The 24,528-nt window shown below is 41.9% G+C and overlaps 1 protein-coding gene across 1 annotated transcript in view; it reads left to right on the forward strand.

Moving 5' to 3' along the window:
- Positions 1 to 24,528, forward strand: part of dph6 (diphthamine biosynthesis 6) — a 69,680-nt gene that overhangs the window by 13,269 nt on the left and 31,883 nt on the right. The window contains exons 4-12 of the mRNA XM_074691255.1: positions 4,334 to 4,407; positions 6,652 to 6,770; positions 15,747 to 15,808; positions 17,624 to 17,718; positions 17,828 to 17,921; positions 19,842 to 19,992; positions 20,880 to 21,005; positions 22,534 to 22,663; positions 22,796 to 22,970. Coding sequence (XP_074547356.1) covers positions 4,334 to 4,407; positions 6,652 to 6,770; positions 15,747 to 15,808; positions 17,624 to 17,718; positions 17,828 to 17,921; positions 19,842 to 19,992; positions 20,880 to 21,005; positions 22,534 to 22,663; positions 22,796 to 22,970 — 1,026 coding nt within the window. The remainder of the gene's footprint in view (positions 1 to 4,333; positions 4,408 to 6,651; positions 6,771 to 15,746; positions 15,809 to 17,623; positions 17,719 to 17,827; positions 17,922 to 19,841; positions 19,993 to 20,879; positions 21,006 to 22,533; positions 22,664 to 22,795; positions 22,971 to 24,528) is intronic.

Consider the following 24,528-nt stretch of genomic DNA (forward strand, 5'->3'; position numbering starts at 1 on the left):
TGTTTTACTAAGACATTTGCTAAGCTGGCATGTCCATTTCTTGCTTTGTTATGACACATCAGACATTGCATTGGGGTGTTTTAAATCCTTTCTGTATACAAGCAGTTTAGAATCTCGGAATTGGGTGTAACTCCAAAAGCTAAAGTCTGCACATCAACGTGCACACATCACTTCTTTACTAATTCAAGGAGTCACCTTGGAGTACAACGGTCTGTCCAGAATGGTAATGAGGGAGCTGATGTAAAACAAATAACAAGTGTCTCCTCCCACAGAGCTAACCCCAAGCTTCCTGTCAGTTTGCCATGTCTGAGTTATCAGGACAGCCCAACACGCCCCAGGACTACATCCGCATTACATTAAACACAATCGCTTGACCCTAGCTGGCCCTATCCCCATGTACCACATCTACTTGCTAGAACAAGGTCCAACCCTCCCTCCCATCTCCTCCTCACCCTGTGTTCCCACCATGTAAGAGGGAACATGGGGAGGGGGGGCAATCCCATTACATTACAACAGGCCCAGAGATGATCTAATGGAGGGAACATTAAAACCATGTCGCGTCCAGTCACTTACTTGATGGATCCTGGGTGGGAGGGATGGATGGATGACGAGGAGGAGGAGACGAAGTGTTCAGGCTGTGGGGTTCAAAGGGGTGTCGCGTTGACAGTGTGGATGCGACATAGGAAAGCATGTAATGGTACCTTGCTGCCCTTGAGCAAACTGTCATTCAGACCACTTTAATTAATTCCTTGACTTTGTCTACTCCCTCCGCCGTCTTACCGCCTAGCACTCTGTGTACTGGAACAAGTAACTGAAAGTACATGTCAGCAACTTTGGATTTGAAAACAAAAAAAAAGGATTTTGCGATGAAATATGCAGACCTGTGTCAATAATAGGCAAGATCTGCCAAAGCTGACTTCCTAGTTGTCAGAATGGTGGAAAGCAGGCATGTTGAAAACCCACCATTTGCAGAATGGAGCTTTGTATTGTTAGGGTGTATAATTAAGACCTCATTGTGACAGCCATTGAGAGAGGGAGCTAATGAGGGTCCTGATGTATTCCATATGAATTTGAATATTGAATTTTTAATATTTTATGGCTTTCTAATTGCCTTGCTTGCTGTTAATGGCTTTGACTGTCGAATATTACCCTGACTGGGTGTGCGGCATGTGAAAGCACCTCAAAGCCAAGAGCTTGAATTAAAAAAGCTGCGTTCTCAGGCTGACTCCTCGCTTCATGAGCATCGTGTGTACGTATCTCTGGGGCAGATACATATCTTGACTGAAGGCATGCCCGTGACTGTGAATACATTCAAACACCTCTTTAACTCCCTTACTAAGATAAATGTATATATAATTACAAAGTATATCACGCACGCACTACCTTGATATAGAGTTTAATGGCCGTATCGTTTCTTTGTGGAGCATGTCTGCTGGCCTTAATCTTCCCCACAGCTGACATCTTAATAACTCAGCCCTCTCCATCCATTTCCACAGGAGACATCCGGATGTTGGGGAAGGATTAGTTTAATGAATTTGACAATTAGTAACAGAAGTTAATGACTGCATGGGGCTAAGTACCCTGATGGACATGGCTGTTGGGGGGAGGATGAGGGCTTCCATTGCTCTGGGCCATAGATCCTCATTAATAGCTTTTCTGCCTGCTGGAGAGGACCGGGGAAGCCGGGGCCAGGCCTTTGTTTAGTCTGCCTCTGAAGGGGTCGCACTGTTGCGCAACGACACGCCAGAATTAGTCCCGCTCTGGGCGTGAGTTAATGCAGGAGGCCTCAGGGTCCTGGATCAGGTGAAGCTTCCTTTAATGAGCCCGGGTCATTAAACGTTGAAAAAAGAACTGTGACACAGAGTTGAAGCTCTTTCTTGGAATCTTGTGCCAAGAGTCATGAAGGAAGAAAAGTGGCTCATGGGTCATAAGAGTCCTGATGACCTCTGACTTAATTTATTAGCACGTTGGCTCCTTGTAGCCAGATTCTACCTCTATCGCAGTCAAAACATCGTTTACCCTGATAGCTCTCATAAAGATTTTATTACTATTTATCAGTATACTGTATTTTATAAGCTACCTTGTTGCTTTGTCAGGTATTCCCACTATAAACCATTTTGATAAATTTTTCAACTAACCATAAAATCAAAGTTTGTGTTTTTTATGGCATTATGAATACACATGAAACAAATTCCCATAAAGCCCATCAATCCTGATTTATACCTACATATACCACTTCTTCACAATAATTTATCCTACCTTTCCCACAGAGGATGAGAAAGTATGCTGGGAATTTATAAAATCACATCCAGATTAGCATTAGCTGCCCCCTCATTCCTGCCTGTCTGTCTCATGGCGAGGGTTATAATAACGACGAAAACATAACTTGATCCAAAAATAATCATGTTCCAGTGCTGTTTGCCAAACGGTCTACTAGCTAGAGTCTCCATTCAAAACACTGGGCTGTGTGAGAAATTTCGTCTTGTGTTATCGTTGGTGGCGACTGTGTTTGGGGGTTTCACAAAGCTGCGTGATGTAATCCAATGAGAGCAAGGGGAGAGAGGAGAAGCCGTTTAATTGGTGGAACCTCAGTGGCCGGGCCTCCAGAGAGAAGTGAAGACAGAGAGACAGACTTACAAGACTGGGATGTTGTTTGCCGTTGCTCTGATGCTCTGTTATTCTGTCAGGCTAAGTCTGGTCCTGCCAAGTTTAAAGCTGAGGGACCAAATTGGTGTTGATGGAGCACACACTCTCTCAACGCTCCCATTCTCCTTTCTCTCTCCGTGTCGCCTTTTCCAACTCTTTCCCTCCTAATACGCCTCTTTAGGAAGTGACAGTTGTATTTAGGGAAAAGGTTATCATTTCATTAGAATAGAGTGCTGGCCCCAGGCTTACCTAGAATTACATGGCACTGCCTGCAGCCCCCTCACTCTGTGCTGGGCTGAAATGTTATCAGTCTGACTTAATTACTGTCACTGGGCAGTGGAATTGACTGTAATGTATATCCCAGTGTTGGAAACATTGAGTTGATATTAAAACATGAGCACAACTTGTGTTCTCTCTGGGTTGAGCTCTGGGGTCAAACGGTTAAATGTTAGGCATGCATTTTTGTCTCTATGTGTTGAGCTTTAGACCTCACATCTTTGGCTGTAGTACACACAAACACACACACACACACACTCACAGGCAGGAGCACATCCTTTATCTGATTAGCTGGCACGCCTACGTGGAGCTGCGCGTGTATGTGTGCGAGATGCATCGTGCGTTGCAGCGCAGCGTCAGGCCCCAGGCAGGGCATGGATTTCATTTAGGAAAGTATCAAAGGTTTACACGCTGTTCGCTTTAATCAGCATGTTTATCAGGCAGAGAAAAATTGCAGGAAGGGACCACAGGGAGAAGGAGGGGTGGAGGGATGGCGTGTGTGTGTGTGTGTGTGAGTGAGTGTGAGGGGGTTATCTTAAGGACCAGTAGCCTGGGAAATTGATAATGGCTACAAGGTAATTTACTGGAGACTTGTGCATCCCTCCACTGCTTCTACCCCTTGCCTCTCATTCTAATTACAGCCCATGTAATGTTCTAATGAATCTGCAGGTGTGTGTCTGTAGGGGAGGGACATGATGAGGGTAGGGAAGGGGGTCGTGCATATATAAACGTGTGTGTTTGTTTGTGTGTGTTCACTCCTGTGTTCTTGAGAGAAGACTGAACACATCTCAAGGCTGTGTCAGTGCCTCTCTGGTGCATAGTTGTCCCCCTGTTTGTGAAATATGAATATGATATGAAAAGCAATTAGATTAGCCCTCAGTAATATTAAAGATACATGCCACTCACAGACACACCGCTCCTCTGATACTTCACGTTGTCACTGCAAGTTCCAGCTGGGTGTGTAGAGAAGGGAAACCGCAGCCAGACACACTCATCTCCCCTGTTCACACCAGACTTCTGATAAGGTCCAGGAACTGCCTCTGGTTGCGTCACACACTCGCGTAAACACACATTCACTTGCAAGGCTCTGTACACAAACCTTCAGAGGGTATGGGCTGGAGCATGAGGGCCTTGATATGACCACAGTGTAAACATCCCCACAGGATTGCAGCAAAGTGAAAGGAATGACACTCAGGAATACGCTCTTCTTTGTGTGTTTCAGCCTGTGCATGTTTGTTTACATGTGTTTGTGTGGTTTCGATCAGATATCACGTTCTGGATACCACAGTGGGTTGAGCAAGTAGCCTCCTGAGGCTGTGATGTCGAACAGACGTAACAGTGCAAATACAGTATTCCCAAACAAAACAATCTGTAAGGTAAAGTTTCCTTCATCTTTTATTCCTCTCTACAGGAAAAAGAGGATGTCCAGGCTGTATCTGTGGGGGCCATTCTCTCAGATTATCAGAGGGTCCGTGTGGAAAATGTGTAAGTTCACCGGTCATGATCCAGGTCACACTTCTAACTTCAAATGCACACACACCCAGGCCTGTGAACCTGAATGACGCATGTTCTGTGATCCACTGAAGGAAAAGAGAACATCCTCTGTAGTCTCTAAACATGGACCAGAGTGTTGTTTAAACACATACTTTAAACATACCAAGTGTTGTTTATGGCATTTTATTAATACCCTGTCTCTGTTTTCACCAGTTCCTGATTAAAGAGCACAGGATGTGGTATTTTTTTCAGTTTTGAGTAAAATTTTTGTAAATACAAAAAGTCAATTCATGGAGCAGACACCTCCTGACCACTGTATAACTTCATACTTGTCTTCTAATGCTTGTTTGTTTTAAACAAGTGATTTAAACATTTTTTTTCTTATAGCTGTTTGATGTGTGTTTCCCAGAAAGACTAGCAACCTGACTTTTTGTGCAGCAGAAGCCCAGGGCGCTCACACCAAAGACCCCCTCCCTGCTCGTCTGCCGGTTTCCTCTGCACTCAGACGGGGCCATTTGTTACTTGACCAAAAACACAAATAATCGGACTCCCACCGAAAAAGTCTGATATCGGTCTGCATTCACGCTTTATTTAGAGAATTTTCAGCGCGTTACTTTCACACAAAAACGCAGCTAAATAAGGCTCAAGTTCTCATCGTGTCGTAAAACGGCGCTACCTCCACTGCAGAGCCACAGCTGGCTATGAGGCGCTCGCTGCTTAGTGTATCAGTCCGCGCGTGCAACGTGCCAGATATAAACAAACGCAGGTAGTCTGCCAGGACAAAGAGACACAATGAGAACTTGAGCCTTATTTAGTGTTTTTGTGTGAAAGTAACGCGCTGAAAATTATCTAAATAAAGCGTGAATGCAGACCGATATCAGATTTTTTTTTGGTGGGGGTCTGTTTATTTGTGTTTTTGGTCAAGTAAAAATTGGTGCGAGCGCTCTGGGCTTCTGCTGCACAAAAACACTGCTGTAGGGGTAATTTCTGCCCTAAACCTTATGATAGGACCCAACTTGTTCCATCCCAGAGTATCACTTTAAGCCCCGTTTCCACCAAGCAGTTCAGTTCGGTTTGTCTCAGCACGACACACATTTTACGGTGTTTCAACTGACTAATCCCGAGACAGAGGCCCAAATAACCAAGACGAGCCGTCCCACTTTTTGGCACCCTCCTGTATGGGTGCCAGACTAAACTGATCTGATCTTGGAAGGTGGGGCTACAACACTGCAGACAGTTGATCGGTCAAAAGAATCGTCACTTACCATGCGATGGCAGCTGCATTTCTCCTGATGGCTCACAGCCTTCTCTGAGACAAAGCTTGATTGCACTTTGTATCAAAAAGCCACATGCCAGTGACAGAGAAGACAAAATGCTGGATGTCTTCCATTGTTGCTTTTTGTTTACTGTGTTGAGTTTTTCTTCTTCCTTTGATTTATTAGCAGGGTACACTGTGTAGCACTACTATGGCGTCACACTATTATGTCAAACATGCGGCTGTTGGCATCCAGCTTACACACTCCCTACCACGAGGGGCCACAGTTGGCTGTGGAAACACAAACAAGACCAAGCTTAACCAAGCCAACCTGTACCAAACCGATCTGATCTAAACCGGACTGCTCAGGGGAAACAGGGATTTTATGGAAGCCGGTGGGGATCCAAATAAAGAATATAGAATGAGGTGCCAATTGGGCACCTGGGGGTACAGGAAGCCCAAAACAAGAGGCGCAACCTACATACTCAGTTCTACTGCTCAACCCATAAATGCATGTCCTTTAAAAATAACGGTATAAGATTTATTACCATTTATTACTTACTGTCTGTGCTAAAGTTATTCCAGTTTTGTTTTACTCTTTGTGGTTTGCCTTTAACACTCTTTTTTTGTTCTCCCATGTGTTTAACTTTTACAAACTCAAGACATCTCAGCACAAAGCTCTTCTCCTATTCACAAACAATTCCACCACTCAGCTGTTGTACCCCTAAACAAACCAGATATTATCACATGAGCATTGAGGCATTTCTTGACCACTGTATCAGGATTCAGTGTTTGTCTTTGACTAAGCTTAAACAAAGAGGATGTCCTTCAGGTTTATCAGGGCTGTAATGTCTTAAAAATGAAGATTGGGCCCAGCCCAGCTTTGAAGTTGTCTTAATGTTATTAAATGTTAACGTCTCTTCATCTTCTTGTCTTTCTACTATCTACTGCTCCTCTTTTTCCTTTCACCTGTTCACCAGATGTTTGCGGCTAAGTTTGCAGCCCCTGGCCTACCTGTGGCGCCAAGACCAAGAGTCCCTTCTCTCTGCGATGATATCATCTAACCTCAATGCTATCCTCATCAAAGTTGCCGCCTTTGGTGAGTTTTTGCCCCACTCTTTTGTGCCTCTGGCAGCTGGCAAGCAGTGTGACATCCCCTCCCACCTTGTCCCCATTTTTTTGTTGCTCTCATTTTGTACTTTCTCCAAAGGTGCCATGTTGGTTTAGCAGTGTTTGGCACAGGGATCGAAGGGACCGAGTTTGGATAAGTGAGGGACAGGAGGAGGTGGAGAAGGGGAGGTGTAACCAGAGAGAAAAAAAAGAGACAAGCAGACTAATGCTCGAATCATTAATCCACGGCTTAGCGGCGGTGTTGAGACTTGTGCCAGCGGCGGAGGTATTGAAGCAGACAACAATATGAGAAGATAAGATGCACAGAGGGAGGGGGAGGTGTGAGGGAGGGGTTGCTGTGGCTTTGGGAGGGAGGGAGGGTTGGCAGTTGAGGAATAATCACAGGTGATTGCCTCACACATTAATGCAACCTGTCAATAAGCGGCGCATGTCCCCATTGTGTGAGAGAAACACTGCTCTCTGCTTCTGCATAGCTCAGAGTACACGGTCCGTGAAGCGAAGATTAAAATCTCTCATTTACGTTTCTCAACTGCTTCAGCGCTGAGGGAAGAGGTTAATGTGGTGTCATCTGCTCTCTACCTGCCTGTTTTGGAGCCCGAGGACAGAAAGATCAGATTACTGAATAACAAGAGAGTTTAAAAGAAAAGAAGTTTTTCTTTTTCTTTTCACAGGTACATGATGTTAGAGATCCCTACCTGTATCTACTTGACACGAGTGCAGCTGGATCTCTTTGACGGATTCAGTGATAAATGATAATTACGGCTACAAATGGCTCTTTTTACTCTCAAGCTACTCACAGTGATAGATCATCACAGAGACACTGTTTACGCGCTGTTAAGTGCTTGTTGTCACCTTTGGTTGCAATCAGTCGAAAAGGGGTCCACGGCTGACTGATGACCCTCAGAGCTGAGTGGGACGTTCAAGTTATTCTGCCAATCTTTCAACGCTCCTCAATAAGTAGTCATGGAACGTGTGCGTCATGCCATTTATCATAGGTACTTTATTTTCTGGATCCATTTTTCATTTTTAATAGTCGCATGATGGAGGACTTTTTTGCAATAAAGAATATCCTTGTCAGATGTCTGTCAGAGAAGAGATGGTGTCAGAATCCTTGTTTTTTTTCTTTTCATGTAAGAATCCAGACAATTCTTTTTAAAGCTCTTAACAAGATAAGATCTTAGTCTGTGTTTGTATTAATTGATCAATTATAAAGCTGAATTTCCCTTCTAGAATAACATAAAACCACACCTTAAAGACCTCAGTCACCTTATAACCCAACTACCTCCGCCAAGCCTCCAACCCCAAACACAACTTTGTCTAAAAGCAAATTCTCAGCATTTTTCGGAAGATTATAATTAGAATGGAAAATTGCCCTGGGTGCCTTTGAGTGTGTGTCTTGGCCTCCCACTGACGGTGTTTGTGCAAGTGTGTGTGTGCATGTGTGTTTTGGCTACAGGTAAAAAAAGGAAAGATCTTATCAGCCCTGACTCCTCACCTGTCCCGAGGCGGTGGTAATTAGAAAGGAGAGGATTGAATAGGGGTGCAAGCGCCTGGGGCGTTTTAGGCAGCACTCTTATAATTGCAGCTTTGGTGGGAGCAGGTCTGAGCAGCGAGGTGTGCTGCTCGCGGGAGATTGGGTGACAGAAGGGCATACCTGGTGGCCCTTGGTGTTTTCAGATGTGTGTGTTTGTGCGTATGTGTGAGAGGAGGGAGATTCAGTGGGATTTACTCTTGCAGACACCGTGATGTTAACAAACAACTCTCACAGGGCAAAGGTTAAGTCTGCATGTGAACTGACGGCTAGAGCCGCTTGTGATACTCCGTCAAAGCAAGGTTTTTTTTCTCCTTCAAGCTCTGAATAGTGAGAAGTCATTCAAGATTAATATTCCTTCATTAAACACTCAAAAAGACAGGTGAAAATTAGCAGTGAATGGATAAAGAAAAAAAAAATCTTTTTTTAAGGGAGGATATATTCCTTGATGACAAATCCCTGCAGTGAAAAGACAGCTGTCCAAATGCAGGATGATCCTCTAAGTGAATTCGGCAGAAGTGTTCATTTGCGTGCTGATGGCAGCCTGAAACCACACAAGAGAGAGAGAGAGGATTTCAGTCTTTGAAGATGCCAAATTGCATGTAGTGAAGTAAGTTCAGCTATCTCAGTCTAAGCCTATGAATGTCAAAAAATAGTTCTAATTAGCATTGAGGCTTTATTTATTTATTTATTTGTTTTATTTTTTTAAATCTTTTTCAAGAGAATTGCATATTTTTGTTTGGAAACTGTCACTTAATAATTCTCTATCTCTTGAGCGAACTGCGCTAATTGGCAATCCCATAAGCCAGGATTAAAAATTCATGTAATTAGTTAATTGATTGATTAGTGCAGGTGTGTGTGAGGGCACAGGTTAGGCAGATAATTGGACCTCAGCTCCAGAGATAATTGGCACGTGTGAAATCAAGGTCTATCTGCTGGAAAACCTTTTTTCATCGCTGTGTGATCCTTTACCCTTCAGATGGATGCAGCCCTTTGTGTCATAAATTAGCTTTAACTGATTATCACACACATATAAACATAATTAAAAATATACAACAAGGGTAATAAGCACTCAGGTATGTTTAGGATAATGTACAGTTTTTTTTTCTACAGAGAAGAGAATGGCTTTATTTCAGTTATCTAAAGAAACTAAGCAAAAGCTTTTAGCTTTTAGGACTGATGTTTCAGTTATTTTAGTTATATGACAGCTGCAAGAGAAGGAAACGAGGGACTTACGTTATCTTCTGGACACGGGGTGTGCAAATTATCCACCAAGTTTAACCCTTGCCCTAGAAATTCATTTTCAAAGATATATTACGAGGCAGGAGATGTTTTGACAATATTGGAGCACCGTACTTCATGAGAAGTCTCTGCCAATAGACAAGACGCAATATGTCCCTGGAATTAGGAGTGCTGTCCTGTAACACACGCCAGATTAACTTTATAAGTCATTCAACTCAATCAGTTCATGTTCTCTGTCTTTGATGTTTTGTTAACAACAGAGAGGCACCGAGGCTCTACTTTTTTGTACAAATTAGAGGTAGTTGCAGTGAATCATATGTAGCTTTAGGGACGGTACACATTATGTTTAAGGCTTACAGTTGAGGTCGTTAGCTTTCTGTTAAAATATGACAATGAAACAAAGACCAGTTGGGGTTATATTCAAGCTGCAACTAATGCTGGTTTATAGTGTCAAAAAGGTTGCCAAATAACAGTTTTTTTTTTGTTTTGTTTTTTTTTTAATTTAAACAAGCAGGTAACAGCATCCCAATACAAAGCACAGTGAGTCATCTTTGTACAGACACAAATGTGATTAAAGGCAAATTTGGTACAATACAATTACACTTACAAGCCTTCTCAAGAAACATTATTCCTGGCACAAACCTCTGCATTAACAAGCTGCATTACAAGAACTAAGAAAGTAGAACAATGTTACTGCCAATATTGAAATGAAGCCCCGTAAACACACATTTGAACCCAGAACCTGAGCAGACAGACACATAGAAATAACAGTTTTTAACAAAGTTATTGTCTTTTTTTTCTGTTCTATTGTCTAAAATCCAAATACACTTAACTCACTTTCACTTTCCCCAAACCGTGATTGTTGCTCATCAGTGTTTGTGAAAGTAGACTCCAGAAATTATTGGTATTGGGAAATAACCAAATGCTTAAGTGTAAGGATGTCCCAATCCTGATCTCTGGTATAGTTCACCAACACTGAGTAAGATTTGCAGCCGAACACTGCTGCGTCAGTATAACCAAGCACTTAGCTTGGCACCCAGTCTTGTAAAGTTGATGTCAATGTAATAAGCTCACGTATGGTACATCTATGTGGAAAAACAAACACACTTAGCTTTATTACAACACATATGTACACAACCAGACACATTATAGCAATAACATCTGCCTTACAGCATCCTACGGTAGCTCTCCAGCAGCATACAGTTTAAAAAGGTGAAAACAAACATAGGATAATCTATTACCTTAGCATTAGCAACTCCATGACTTAATTATCAACAGTTTGGAAATATACCTGTCTAGAAAGTGAAAACAGTCCAACAGCCATGCACTTTAATACGACCAAAACACCCTGAGTTAACTAACACAGGAAAGGCTGCACCGTTGTTTCTGGGCTTTAAAAGAAAACACATAAATATCAGATTGGTATCAGGGGGAAAAATGCTGTTTGTGACATCCATATTTAAGTAAAACATGAATATCTTACTTTTCTGATTTTTGTTTGTATTTTTCCCCCCTATTGGATTTGATACATAAAGGATAATGTTTGGTAAGCAGGGAGTTATGGGATAGAAAACGAGTTAAGTTTCTTCTTAGAAATTGTAACCTTAATCTGTTATGCTGCCATCACCAGGACCGCTGGACAGGATCCAGTATGAATACACCTATACTGTGTAGCCCGCTGAATTAGCATGCTTACCGAATATGATAGTTTTATAAAGTAACACTTTTACTTTACCTTGGCATCTATGGTGCCAACAAGGAGAAGCTAAATAAGCTGGACTCATTGCCACAGATTGTTTTGTCATAAATTGGGACCATTTTTCTTCTGGCGTTGCTCTTGTCAAGCAGTGGTCAAGGGGTTTTGCTCACTCTAAATCAAGCATCCTACCCACAAGAGATCACTAAATAAGATGCAAAGGGATGGGTCAGACTGATGGAGTGATGTTGTGGAAGAAAGGTTGCGTTAAAGCTTGCATCTGGATTAAATATAAATACATCCGGATAACTTAAACTTCTATAATCTGGAGATATATTCTGTAACAAATATATATCTAGAAAAGGATGAGAAAGATTAATACCCGGACAAATTCGCCTGACTGTCCTGTGACCTGCTGACCATGACCCCTTTTTAACTGTTAATCGAAAGGATTAATAGTTAATGCAAGGATCAAGGTTTACTGTTTAGACTTTATGGTGAGAAAACTATCAAAAACCAGGCCTCCATTTTGTCCTGTTATGTTCTCTCTGATTGTAAGCCTTACCATTTTTTTTTGATTTGTTGGACTGAAAAAATTTCCTTTTTGATGGGATTGCTCCACACTTCCTGCTGCCTATTATTCAGTTCACAGACGCTGAATTTCAGATAAGAGCTTGACAAATTTCACATATAACCTTAATCTTATCATCCTTTGTACGACGCCGCCTCCCTCCCGTTCTCTTTCTTCCTCTCTGTTTTGTATTTCTCCCACTCTCTTGCGAAGATTAGGTGATAGTGAACAGCTATTGTTTTGGCGGAGTCTTTGAGAGCGTTGCTTAAAGGCCGATGCAGCTCACCTACTAGGGAGGAGATGCTTATTTCATCCATTTAAAGGCTAAAATGTTACACATCATGAATCCAATTTTCCCTGCCTTTTTCTCTCTGAAGGCAGGGATTAAAGCCGAGCTGTCAGCTGGCACGCCAGATCTTAAGACAACCTGCGGATGTCTGCGATACTGCGCTCAGCTCGGCTCAGGCAGTATCTAGAATCTCTCAGCTTCTAATTTAGCATTAGGCTCGGTAAGCAGAATCACACGCAGTTTCAATTAGATAGGTAACTAACTGCTGTGGGTTTACATGAATCAACCTCTTCAGGCTGGGGAAAGGCCAATCAAGGTTGTTAAAAAGAATTAGTGGGCTCTGGAAATAATTGCCATTGACTTCTATGAAGGTAAAGCAAGAGATAGAATTCAGAAGGGGAGTGTTTTATCTGAGAGATTTGACTTTTGGTGACTCTGAAACAACTTTTTAGATTCCTTTTTTTAAATCCTTATAGAAAAAAAAATAACCTGCATGTCTTAATGACTCCTGGTTTCCTGGTAAAGTTTTCACTCTTTGCTAATTTAAACCCACTAAATGTCAACAAGCTTTCTAAAAAATGCACCTCCTCATTACTGGACTCCCTAGTTCTAAAGTTCACCACATTTAATTGGAGTTTTATAGGATAATACGAGGTAAAAAGCCCTTTTAAAGGAGGACCATTCCTCTCGGTCTCTCTTAGGGAAGCTCTTCTCTCGCCAAAGTGCGCTCTCGCTGTCTCTGGCGGCAGACTAATGGCAGCTTCTAGTGGGCTTATTTGGGTTTAATGTGGCATAATGAGGTTAGGTAATTGGGTTTAGGTCAAGTTGTAAAACAGGTTCACAGGAGACAGAGATGTGAAGATCATGTAAATGAGTGGTGTTAGATCGCTGACGGCTCACACTAGTGGCTACTCAAAGACTTCTCAAAGTGTGTATCCCGCAAGCCCGGGCTCATTCCTGCTATTTCCAAACGGTCAGTAACCTTAAGTCAGTCAGGAGCATCAATTAAGAAAACACTCCTACAAGTGCTAAGTGGTCTTGGGAGGAATGTTGCCATGTTAATGCCATCTCTGTATCATTTCATCACTGACGCCTGTCCTCTTAGATCCCCATTATCCTCATCCCTCCTTGTAAATATCAAATCATGTATCATATATTATTTAAGAGCAGGGAAGTTAATGAACATATTAAAAAGGCGGCATCCCCTCAGCAATTTGGAGCCAATTATTAAAATTTGTTAAAAGGCATGACTAATTAAAGAGGATATTTAAATGGGATTGAATTTTAATGCTTTTTTTCCTCCCTCCTTATTACCTTTGTGCCAGGGTTAAGATGAGAGGATGTTGAGATTAGATATTCTCACACTAATTAAGACCAAGGATCCCCTGGGAAGAGAGTGAGGGCCTCCTCATTCTCTCCCTCCACGCTCGCTCCATCCCTACCACCCCCCCTACAGAGCTGGACAACTGAGGCCCTGCAGGAGAGGCACAGCTGGGATTAAGATGAAACCCAGGATGGGACCTGACGTCCTTCCTTCACATCTCCTCTTCCTCTTTTTTTTTTCCCCAATCGTCTCCCATCCTTCACTCCCCATGGGGCCACCACTGATGACATGTTAACCTTTGAGGTTGTCAGGCCATGAGAGAGGAGAGATTCTCACATTACGATTAACTTTGGTCCTTTAATTAAACACATGAACATGCTGATGAAGAGACCCACGTGATGTGCAGGAAGACAGGAGCTATATTGGATTTTTTTAGCAGAAATTACTCGGGGCAATTAAGCAGTTTTTTCATTGTGATGGCGTTACCGTCACAACAGCATGCCACTCAGAGTAGATCATCAGTTTCTTATTCTAAGTTATTAAAAAAGGAGGGATAGTGTTGGAGAACCAGTGACAGCTAATCAATCCTGTGTCTTTGCTCACAGGTTTTCTAGATGGCAATCTGGTTTGGAATTTCCTAATACTTAGCATTTTACACACTCTTCCTGTTTTCTTTTTAGTGCTCCATTGTTTGTAGAAAGCACCTGCAACTCCAGGCTTTAGTTTTTTTGTGCTACTGGTAGGAAAACGTAGGCAGTGCTTTTATTGTGGAGGGACCTGTTTACAGAGTGAGCTCATACAGGCAGTGGGTGAGGTAGAGTTCAGCGTGGTGCAAATAAGAACAAGCACCCAGAGCAAAACTGTTAAATCTGTCTCTCTAAAATCTGCTTATGCTTACTTAGTAATGTTCAAAAGCGACTAATTTCTGGAATTAAAAATGAGCACAACTTGTTTAAAAGCACTATGAGGTCTCTGTAGTTGACCACAAAGTCATCTCACTTTTATAGAAATTTGCCTGTTCATAATCCACAATTTGATAATGAGATTATCAGCCCCAAAATAGGTGATTTTTTTTTTTTTTAAGTTATTTTGCGGGTTTTATCTTGCTCAGCTCGAAGTGAGGTTGCCACGAAAACTGCTCCCCCTGGTGACTGGCTGCAGTATAGGTCAAAAAATCCGGCTCTCCAGTCGTTCCAGATGGGCTGTGGTCAAACTTTTAAAAAATCAATACACTGCGTAGAAATGTTTCTCATGTCCAATTGTTGTGGTGATTTATAGATACTATTTGGCTGCCTTGTATTCAAGTCCTCTTTTTTTCTGAAAAGTTCCATTTTCAGTAGTTATGAGAGGTTAAAAACGAGGCTTTACGTCACGTTTATCCATGATTGACAGCTGCCGTTCGTGTGTATTTTTTTCGGGGACTGTAAACTATGTCAGGAGGTAGAGTCAAGAAGTGATAAGACTCTCAAAAGAAAAAATATATATATATAATTTTTGTCAGACCGGCTCCACTCAGATTCTTCCAGAATACTGCGCAGACTCTGGCTGCACAACTGCTACATTGGCTGTGCCTGTGACGGGGGAACTTTGGCTTCAATACCGTACAATGGTAAATGATGGAACAACACTGTCCACTCTATATACAGTCTATGCTTTAATTACAGAGGTGAGGACAGTAGATAGTGCAGGAAACAAGTGGACCAGGGCCGCCTGCAGGAAGACTAGTGTTCTCTCTGGTATTTGTTGCTAATTTTCCATCTTTCTTGAATTTGCCTTGCCTTGTTACCTCAACTTGTGTTGTAAGGCAGCAGTGGGTTTTCACACAGAGCTCTTCTCCCTCCCCTCCTTCTTTTCTCTCCCATGGTTGTGAGTCACTTCCATGCACCATTTCAGGGGAAGGGGAGGGAAAAAAGGCAAATAAACACAATCTCTTTCCAGAGTTTATGTTCTCAAAGGGAACAAGATTAAGGGAGGGGGGGCAGTGGGCGATGGGGTAGTGGGGAGGGGTCTGTGGCCAGCAATTGAAAACTGTTGCCCTTACCCAGAGAGATCTGTGTACACTATTCACCAAGTCAAACAAATAGATCCAGGGTGCAGGTTTACGTGTGTGTTTGTGCGACTGCCCGTAAACCGCCCTGCCTGTCATCTTCAATCACTGTTCTCTGTTCCTGATCAGACCTCTCTCTGCTCTCTCTTTCCATGTGTGTCTTTGGGAAATGGTGTTTGTGTCTTTAACTGTGTTTTGTGTTGTCTGCTTTTGTGTCCCTTTGTGTTTCTCACGTGGGTGCCAGGCCTGGATCCAGAGAAGCACTTGGGGAAACCTCTGGCGAGCATGGAGCCCTATCTGAAACAGGTCACAGACTCAGAACTATCTTACTACTCTGTTTTCACCCTTTACATCAGTTTCTCCACATATTTCTACTTCACTTTGCTTACAGTCATGCCACTCAGTGATCACATCTCATTCAAAATATCTTCCAAATGCCCGGAGTTGAAGCTGGATATTTTCTTTTATTGCATTCCTTTCTTGAAAATAACTCAGTGACACAAACCAACTTCCCCAATGTCTCAGAAGTAGGATTCCTGTTTTATCACACTGTGTTATTCTTTCAGTTTGTTTTGAATTGCTTTTAAAGCCGGCTTTCAAATCCTTTCTCCTGGAGTAGATTTCAACCCATAATACAGTTGAGAAATTAAAACTCGTAAAATTAGAGATTGACTAGAAAATGACAAAAGTAACTTAATACTGATTAGTAATGTCTGTATTAATAGGAAACGAGTCATTAAAGGTCCTGTGTGGAGTTTTTAGCTTGTTATGAAACAAGGTAAAATTTTTAATGTGGGCCCTATATGAGTGACAAAAACAAACAAGATCATCGACAACAAGACTGCCTGTTTCTACAAAGTTTTTTTTTTTTACATTTTTCCTAACCCCCCAAAAATTGGTAAATAAAAATATTGAATCCTTGAATCTTTGAATATTTTTTATTTGTTTGACTGTTAAAAAAGGAAGCATGAACTATATATCTACGAAAACCAAAATTGGGATTCTTACAGGAGCTTTAAAAAGAATGTAATTCTAAATTCTAAACAACATATATTCAATGGATTTAAGACTTAAACATTTTTTGTGGTTTTGTTTAATTTTCCTGAAACACAAGTTAAAGTCGTAGCAGACATTTTAGAATTTGTATGATAAGAATAAGAGATATTGAATGAAAATGACAGAATGAAAAGGTAGTGACTGATAAAGTTTTAGACTGTCTTAAAGAGGGGGTATTATACTTTCCCATATTTTAAATATGAATATAAAGTAACAAAGCTGGATTTTCAGACGTGACAAGCACATTTTTTAAACACTTCATATTACTATATGTTAAGCTTATTGATATTAAAAACCTCATTTTTTTTCTCCTAACTTAAAGTGGTCCGCTCTAAAAAATGGCACAAGATCTTCATGAGAACTTGCTGAAATAAACAATAAAAAGGTTCCTCGAACTAGTTCATGACACGTTGAAAGACCAGGCCTTAAACACCAAGATCTGTCCATGGTTCTGCCCAAGACGGGCCTCAAGAGGACTGACCACTCAAAGGGGATGGGGTTTGTGGAGCAGGGAGCCTTAAAGAGACAGCAGCTAAAACGTAGCTTATCAGACATAAGCTGAAATAAGGATTGTCACCAGTGTGGGAAAAAAAAAGCTTTCTTTAAGCTGTAAATTATGCAAACCTACTATGGGGGTACCAGAGAGATAGTATAAAACCATCATAAAGCAGAATACCCCCTCTTTAAAGCTCCTGTGAATGATTTTTAGTTTTTGTTTTCAGCGCCCAATGATGGACAGTAGTTTATCATACTGTTTTTGATCCTGCACTGTACATGTAAAAAAGTAGTTTTGTTTTGTTTTGTTTCTTGTGTTTTTTTTGTTGTTGTTGTTTTTTTACAAAAAAAACAACAACCTTAAATCCTTAAAAATATCACTCATACAAATCACTGCTTTGTAAAATATGAGAAAGATGAAGCTTATTTTAGCAGGGTGCTAATAACTGCCATGTTTGACATCCACCCTGCAGCAGCTGTTACATGCATTTAAGAAGACAATGTAGAAATAATCAATCCTCCTGCTGATACTGCTTTTAAAGTGATTTTTTGTACTTGTTTTGTTTTTAGCTCTCCCAGAAGTACGGAGTGCACATTTGTGGAGAAGGAGGCGAATATGAAACTTTCACCCTGGATTGCCCTCTCTTCAAAAAGAGGATTGTCATGTGAGTAAAGCAGTTATCCTGCTTTCTAATAGTTATTTTGTGTATCACTTGGCTAATATAAGTTTTGAAAGAAGTTTTTTTTAAGCAGCAAAAGTTGTTTTGTGTGCAGAGATGCAGCAGAGACAGTTATCCACTCGGCAGATGCCTTCGCTCCAGTTGGCTACCTCCGCTTCACCGCGATGCACACCATGAGCAAAGACAACGTGAGTGAAACTCCACGAGCGCATGTTGTTTTGTAATCAAGATCAACACTGTTTAACCATACATTGATCAGTTTCACCACAAAACTTTGACTCACTCTGGGGTAGATTACTATAAAAACTGCTGTGAGGGGTAAAACAAACAAAAACAAAACCTTTCGGTGTCTGATAACTTTGTCGAGCAGAAGAAGAGAAACACGGCACTGCAGGGCGACAGCTCAGATCGACCTCCAGAGGGGCCTCCTCTTGCTCACGGTCTCTCCCTCCATTGCTCGTGCTCCTCCTCTCCTCTAGCTCCACATGGCCTACTTTGACGTCTGCAATATTCACTGCAGCCCGAAACTAGGCCCAGCTTAATAAACATGTCCACTCATATTAAGGCGCTTTGCATTCAGGTAGCTGGCTAAGCGGACGCAGACAGAGGGGGGTTGCAGGGTGGGTTAGTAGAAATTGGCTTTCGGTGTATTGGAAGGAGCTAATCAGGGCATCACAGAAAAGAAGGGTGACACTTGAAATGTTGTACTTTCCCTGCAAGACCGGGCAGCTTATAATCCTTAAATTATTGTCTGAAATTCTGTCATAGAGCCTCCTTTATGTGTGCTTTTAATTACTGTGGTTGAAACTGTCTGGTCGGATGAGACACCTCCTTGTTGATGAGTTTCCCTGCCAACAGAAAGTGCTGCTTGAACTCTGATATATTTGCTGCAGCGAGATGAGAGTATTAAAGTTTCACCAGGGGTTAGTTTCTGCTTGCAGCTTGATGTGTCTCCTTGGCGAAGCGTGTGATTCACACATGTGTTTATGTGCACAAAAGAGCTACACATTTGATTTTGTTGTGTGTTTCAATTTGTAGCCTTTCTCATGTGTGTGTGTGTCTCTGTATGTGTGTGTGTTTATTTCTATGTCGTTTGGGGGGCTGGGACTGTTATGGACAGAAAACATACCCCCATCCCACAGCCTGCATGACCCTGCAGCCTCACAACACCCCTACAGCTATATATTTTTCACTCCCCAAGCACCCACGCTTCCACCCCCTCATCACAGACACACACACACACACACACATATGCAGACACGCTCACACAGACCCTGTAGCCCCCCCTAGGTTGCAAGGGAGAAAGCAGGGAGATCCAGAGCCTGCAAGGAGGGGAGGAGGGGCAGGGGCAAACAGGGGAGAACCTGCCCTGGTTCAGCCTTCTGAAGCTCTTCTCGTCAGGGTGACAGATCGGCGGTGACACCAGCACTAGAGGAAACCGCACCGGGCTCAGGGGGTGGGGAAGGACCACCATCATTTGCCCTCCGTTAATGCTAGTCAAGCTATTTTTCATGCTGGCCAGGAGAGAGGGGCTGAAATATAATTAATTTGATTATCATATGGCTTAATGCGGCTGACAGCAGATGAAGAGGGGGGTTGAATGAGTGTTGGGCAGGGAGAGAGGAGCTTGTTGAAGAGATATGAAATATGTATTTAAATGCGTGATGGCCCAGCAGGATTTGGCAGGTAATATGTACGCCTTAGAGAATGGTTATAATTTGTTATTTAAATAAGTACAGGCAAAGTATAAGCAAACAGAAAGAAAAGAGGGGTGAAATCCAAAACATGTCTCAGCCATCCAGTCATGGGCTTTGACTGACAGCCGGCATGATTGAATCTACAGTATCAGAAAACACCGCTCCCTATTCCCCTGAACTGTGAATATGTTAGTTGGTTGTTTCATATTCATTCACCTTGAAGTTATGTCTGTCTGGGCCGTTGTCATGAAAGACTGACGCACACACATACGCAGAGCCAGGTTGGTGGGTTGTTTGAAAAAAAGAAAAATGGCTGACTAATTATACAGCATTTTGTCTGTCTTTGCAAAAGGCCGAGCGCTCTTTGGTGGGCGTTTGGCCTGATGTATTCCCCGTGGTGCTTTATTGCAGGATGTGGTGGCGAGCGCTTTGCCCCGTGGTAGTTGTCCTTGCCAGAGCGCCATTGACAAGATGACTGAAGAGGTGGAATATGCTGATCAAGCTGAAGACAACCGGCAAGAATTTACATCAAGTTGTGACCTTAGTTGTCAGCGGGGCCACGGTGAGACTCATTTATGGTGAAACATGCGCGCACTGACATGCATGCTTGAGTGTGTGTGAGGGTGTGTTTGTCAGATGATGTCTGTGTGCTGTGTTTGCTCGCTGAATCTGTGTCATACGGCCGATATCATGATGCTAGTATTTCTGAGTGACTGTTTGACAGGAGGTGTCATTCCAGGGGTGTGTTTGTGACAGTCTGTGAATTCATTTCTTCTTTGACACAGGACTTCTTTGCATCAATTATATCTATGTTTCCCATATATCATTCTTCCTGGTTCGAGATTGAGACTAGAAAACACTCAGAGAGCGCAGACCTCTTCCAAACATATTGTGATTGCCACCAACACTTTAGTCCTACTTTAATGTTGTGCATGTTTATACGATGATTTGTTACCTGACAGTGTTAAAAATTATGATAACCCAGTACATATTTCATATTCTGGATCTTAGTATCCAGAATTTTGTCAGGATCTGGATCGTACTTTTACATCTGTCAGAAATTATTGTGACTTTGTCTTATGTTGTTTTGCAAAGCAATCCAACCATTTATGGTGGAGTTATATACACATATGGTGAAAACGGCCCTATCTCACAATGATAAAGAATCCTTTAAAAAAGTTCTGGATCCAGACTGTGATCCATATCATCTCCAAAATTTGTTCTATTCTTCATTATCCCATTTTAAACATTTTCTGAAAATTTCATCAAGATCTGTTTGTTACTTTTTGAGTTATGTTGTTCACAGACAAACAGACAGACAAACTCTCCCAAAAACAGAACCTCCTTGGCGGAAGTAATAAAACGAAGCCGTACATTCTAGTTGTCTTCATCAAGCATAATAGGCACTCAACCGCCTTAACCTACCCACCTTTTTCCTTTTTCTTGCAGATCTTCCTCCGTCCTGCTCCCTCAAAAGCACGAAAGGCTACCAGTGGATCTCTGGCATCAACGGCCTTCAGAGCCAACAACCTGAAATCCAGAGCCAGACTTGGGCAGCTTTCAACCAGCTGCAAAGTAAGGAGGAAGAAGTATTGAACAAAAGTGTGGAGAGTTATCCACAGAGAGAGTTTTTGTGGAGAGTGTGGTGTACATGCTTTTAAATACCTCAAGAGTCAACAACACAATTCTTTTTTGTCTCCTCCAAAATTGCCACAGTAAAAGACACACAAAACGACACACACAAGTAAACTAACCTTTTATAAGTCATGCTTTCTTCGACTGAATAAAGATTGCATCTTGGATAAGCTCAAGGAGAGATGATACAGAATTCCTTTGTCCAGGGGTGGTTGAAGAAGCTCAGTGGAACAAGTTCTGCAGGGTTTTCTCTGTAAAAATGTGCACTAAAAACCCATAAAATTCGCCAGAAAGTAGCATATGGGGGGAAAAACTTCTTTGTTCCTCGGGCATCTTTCTCTCTCCTTGCTGTGTTTGCTAAAGACGCATGAGCAGGAGGAGGTGTAGTGGAGCTTGAGAAGTCGTTCCTTATTCAAAGGCGCTTGTCAACCCAGCAGGCAAAACCCTGCATGTCAGAGACTCCGTCCATCACAAGAAGAGGATGGCGTGCTGGTCACCAAACAAGGACGAGCACTTCAAATTAAACAAAAGCAAGCATCTTTAAACACACACACACAGACACACAGTGCAGTCATGTTGGGTGGGTTATCTCTTTCCCCCTGCAGAAGTTTAAAAGGGCATGCTTTTACAGTGTATCTGGGTCCTTCTTTTCCCCTCCCTTTCTCTTTTTTGATGGAGAAAGAGGAGCGAAAGATGAAAAGCATATTTAATGTTTATCGTGGTGCTCGGCTGAACAGCCTTCACAGTGCAGAGACAATATTAAACAAGTTAATATTTAATGAAGAACCTCTTTGTATGAGGGTGAAGTAGTCTGAGACGCTGGTGTTGGCAAAGGAAAAACAAACTTGAAGCTCTTTCAGATGGTTGTAGGGGGAAAGGGTTTGCTTTGAGCCGCTGCGCCTGTGTTTTCATCCAAAGCTTACAATGTGCACGCATACTGTGATAGACTTTTAGGCACTTTATAGAAAGGGGGTACACACTCTTACCTCTCTAAAGCAGTTTCAGTGTTGGAAATAAAACACTTTGAAATGATCCACCTCTTTTAACAACAGTGATGATGTCAGAAATGACTTTTTGAGCAGACTGTGATGATTGTAGGCATACAGACCCTAAATGCTCACAAACAAATGCCTCTAAAGTAACACAGACTCCCATAAATTCAGGGCAGCATTGACATTGTGGCACAAAAGCAGAAGAAAGCAGCTGAAAGAAGTCAACCAAAACCACAATATTGAAAAAAATACTTTAAATTTTTGACCAGTGAATAACAAGCATGGCTGATTGTGACAGTCCCTTTAAACGTTTTGTGTTTGTTGCAACTGCAGATGTGGATGTTGATTTGAATAACAGAGCTCTCTGTTTAGAAAGCCTGTCCTATTCCCAAGGATGTTTTATTACATACACAACAATGCGACTCAAAAATGCTCCAACAGGAAGATTTTCAATGTAATGTTTTGACTCTTTCCAGGTGAGTTGGACAGCCGGGGCTGGAAGATGAAGGACATCATCCTCGTCCACTTGTATGTGAGGTGCATGGAGGACTTTGCACCACTCAATGCCGTCTACAAGCAACACTTTGGCATCAACCCTCCAGCTAGGTAAGCCTGAAGCACATGCATCTTCCATTTAATGTCCCCTCTATCTGTTTTTTCATTTTTCAAACTCTTTTATTTTCTTTAGGATACTATAAAGTGGTCCATTTACTTCATTTACTTCACTTTTCCTCACAGGGTGTGTGTGCAGGCTCCTCTGCCTACTGGTCAGCTGCTGCAAATGGACTGCCTACTCCATGACTGGGCTGAGCCCCCTAAGGAAGGCTGCTTCCACCAGAAGGACGCCCTACATGTCCAGAGCCTGTCCCACTGGGCCCCTGCTAACATCGGGCCCTACAGCCAGGCCTTTAGGGTAAGTCTTCAGTTTCTGTGAAAGGTGCAGTAGGTGGTGGTTTAGAGAAGTGAGAGATCTGATAAGCAACTAACTCATAACTTAGCAACTACAGGTTATACAAGTTTATAATTGAATAGAATTTCTGTAAGTTGTAAAGCATTATTTTGCTGGTAAACATTTAAATATTTTAAAGTTTAAATAGATATTAACTTCAGTTATTCAGAAAACTCATTTTTTGCCTTTTGCCCAAAACATCACCTGTCTTATCCCACTGTAGAGCATGCAGGTTATTATTTAACACTGGTATTGGACTGAAAGCGGTATTGGTGGATACCATAGACTGTGAAAAAAATGGACGTCATCTTGCTTGGCTTAAAGTGAGGTCGCCATAAAAACTGCTCCCCCTGGTTACTGGCTGCAGTATTAGTCCAAAAATCTGTCTCTCCAGTCATTCCAGATGGGCTGAGGTCAAACTTTAAAAAAATGTAATACACCTCGTACAAATGCTTCTCATGTCCAGTTGTTGTGGTGATTTGAAGATATCATTTGGCTGCCTTGTGTTCAAGTCCTCTTTTTTCAGAAAAGTTTCCTTTTCATTAGTTAAAAGAGGTTGAAAACAAGGTTTTACGTCACATTTAACGATGATTGACAGCTGCCCTTTTTGTGTATTTTTTTGGGGGATTGTAAAATATGTTGGGAGGCAGAGTCAAGAAGAGATTAGACTCGCGAAAGAAAAAAACTACTATTTTTGTCACCTGACTCCACTCAGATTCTCCCAGAATCCCTCACAGCCTCTACTGCGCAGACTCTGGCTGCACAACTGCTACCGATGGCTGTGCCTGTGATGGGGATATTATGGCTTCAAAACAGTACAATGTCAATGGCAGAGCCATGCTGTCCACTCTATATACAGTCTATGGTTTACACCCAAAGGCCAGGTATCGATATTAGAACTAGAAAATAATACATTTTATTTTGAGGCGCCTTTCATGACACCCAAAGTCACCTTACAACAAAAGATAAAAGCAGAAAAGCTGGATCGGTGCATCCCTATTATCTACAAGGGATATGCCATTTACACCCTCTTAAATTTATTTCTTTAAATAGATAATCATTTTCTGGTCTTTTCATTTAAGTTCTTCACATATCTTGTCAACAAATAAAGAGAAATCACTTGCTGATTTCTTTGACCTGTCTGCTAGCAAAGCCACACACAAAATATCTTCTGTGTGTGATTGTAAGCTACACATTTCAAACAGTTGAAGGGATAGTGATGGATTAACAGAGGAATACCCAGGATTTATTTGCAGTATGATGAATCTCGATGGTGATTCTTCTGCTGCTTTGTTGTGCTTCCCTGTCACAAAGCAATTCAAGAGTCTCAGATTTCGTGAAATACTTTCAGTGTGTCTTTGTTTATGTATGGATGCATGCGTGCAGATGCATGTGATTGTTGCTTTGTGCGATAGTTTGTTCTCGTTACTGCTTTTTATGTACACATGTGGATGTGTCTCCCTCTCATATTTGGCCGTGTGTATCACTTTTTGCACTTGTTTGTAAAGCTGCGAGTTAAACT

The sequence above is a fragment of the Halichoeres trimaculatus genome, unplaced genomic scaffold, assembly GCF_033239565.1.
Source record: "Halichoeres trimaculatus isolate MK-OKI-2021-1 unplaced genomic scaffold, fHalTri1.1 fHalTri1_scaffold_17, whole genome shotgun sequence".
NCBI lineage: Eukaryota > Metazoa > Chordata > Actinopteri > Labriformes > Labridae > Halichoeres > Halichoeres trimaculatus.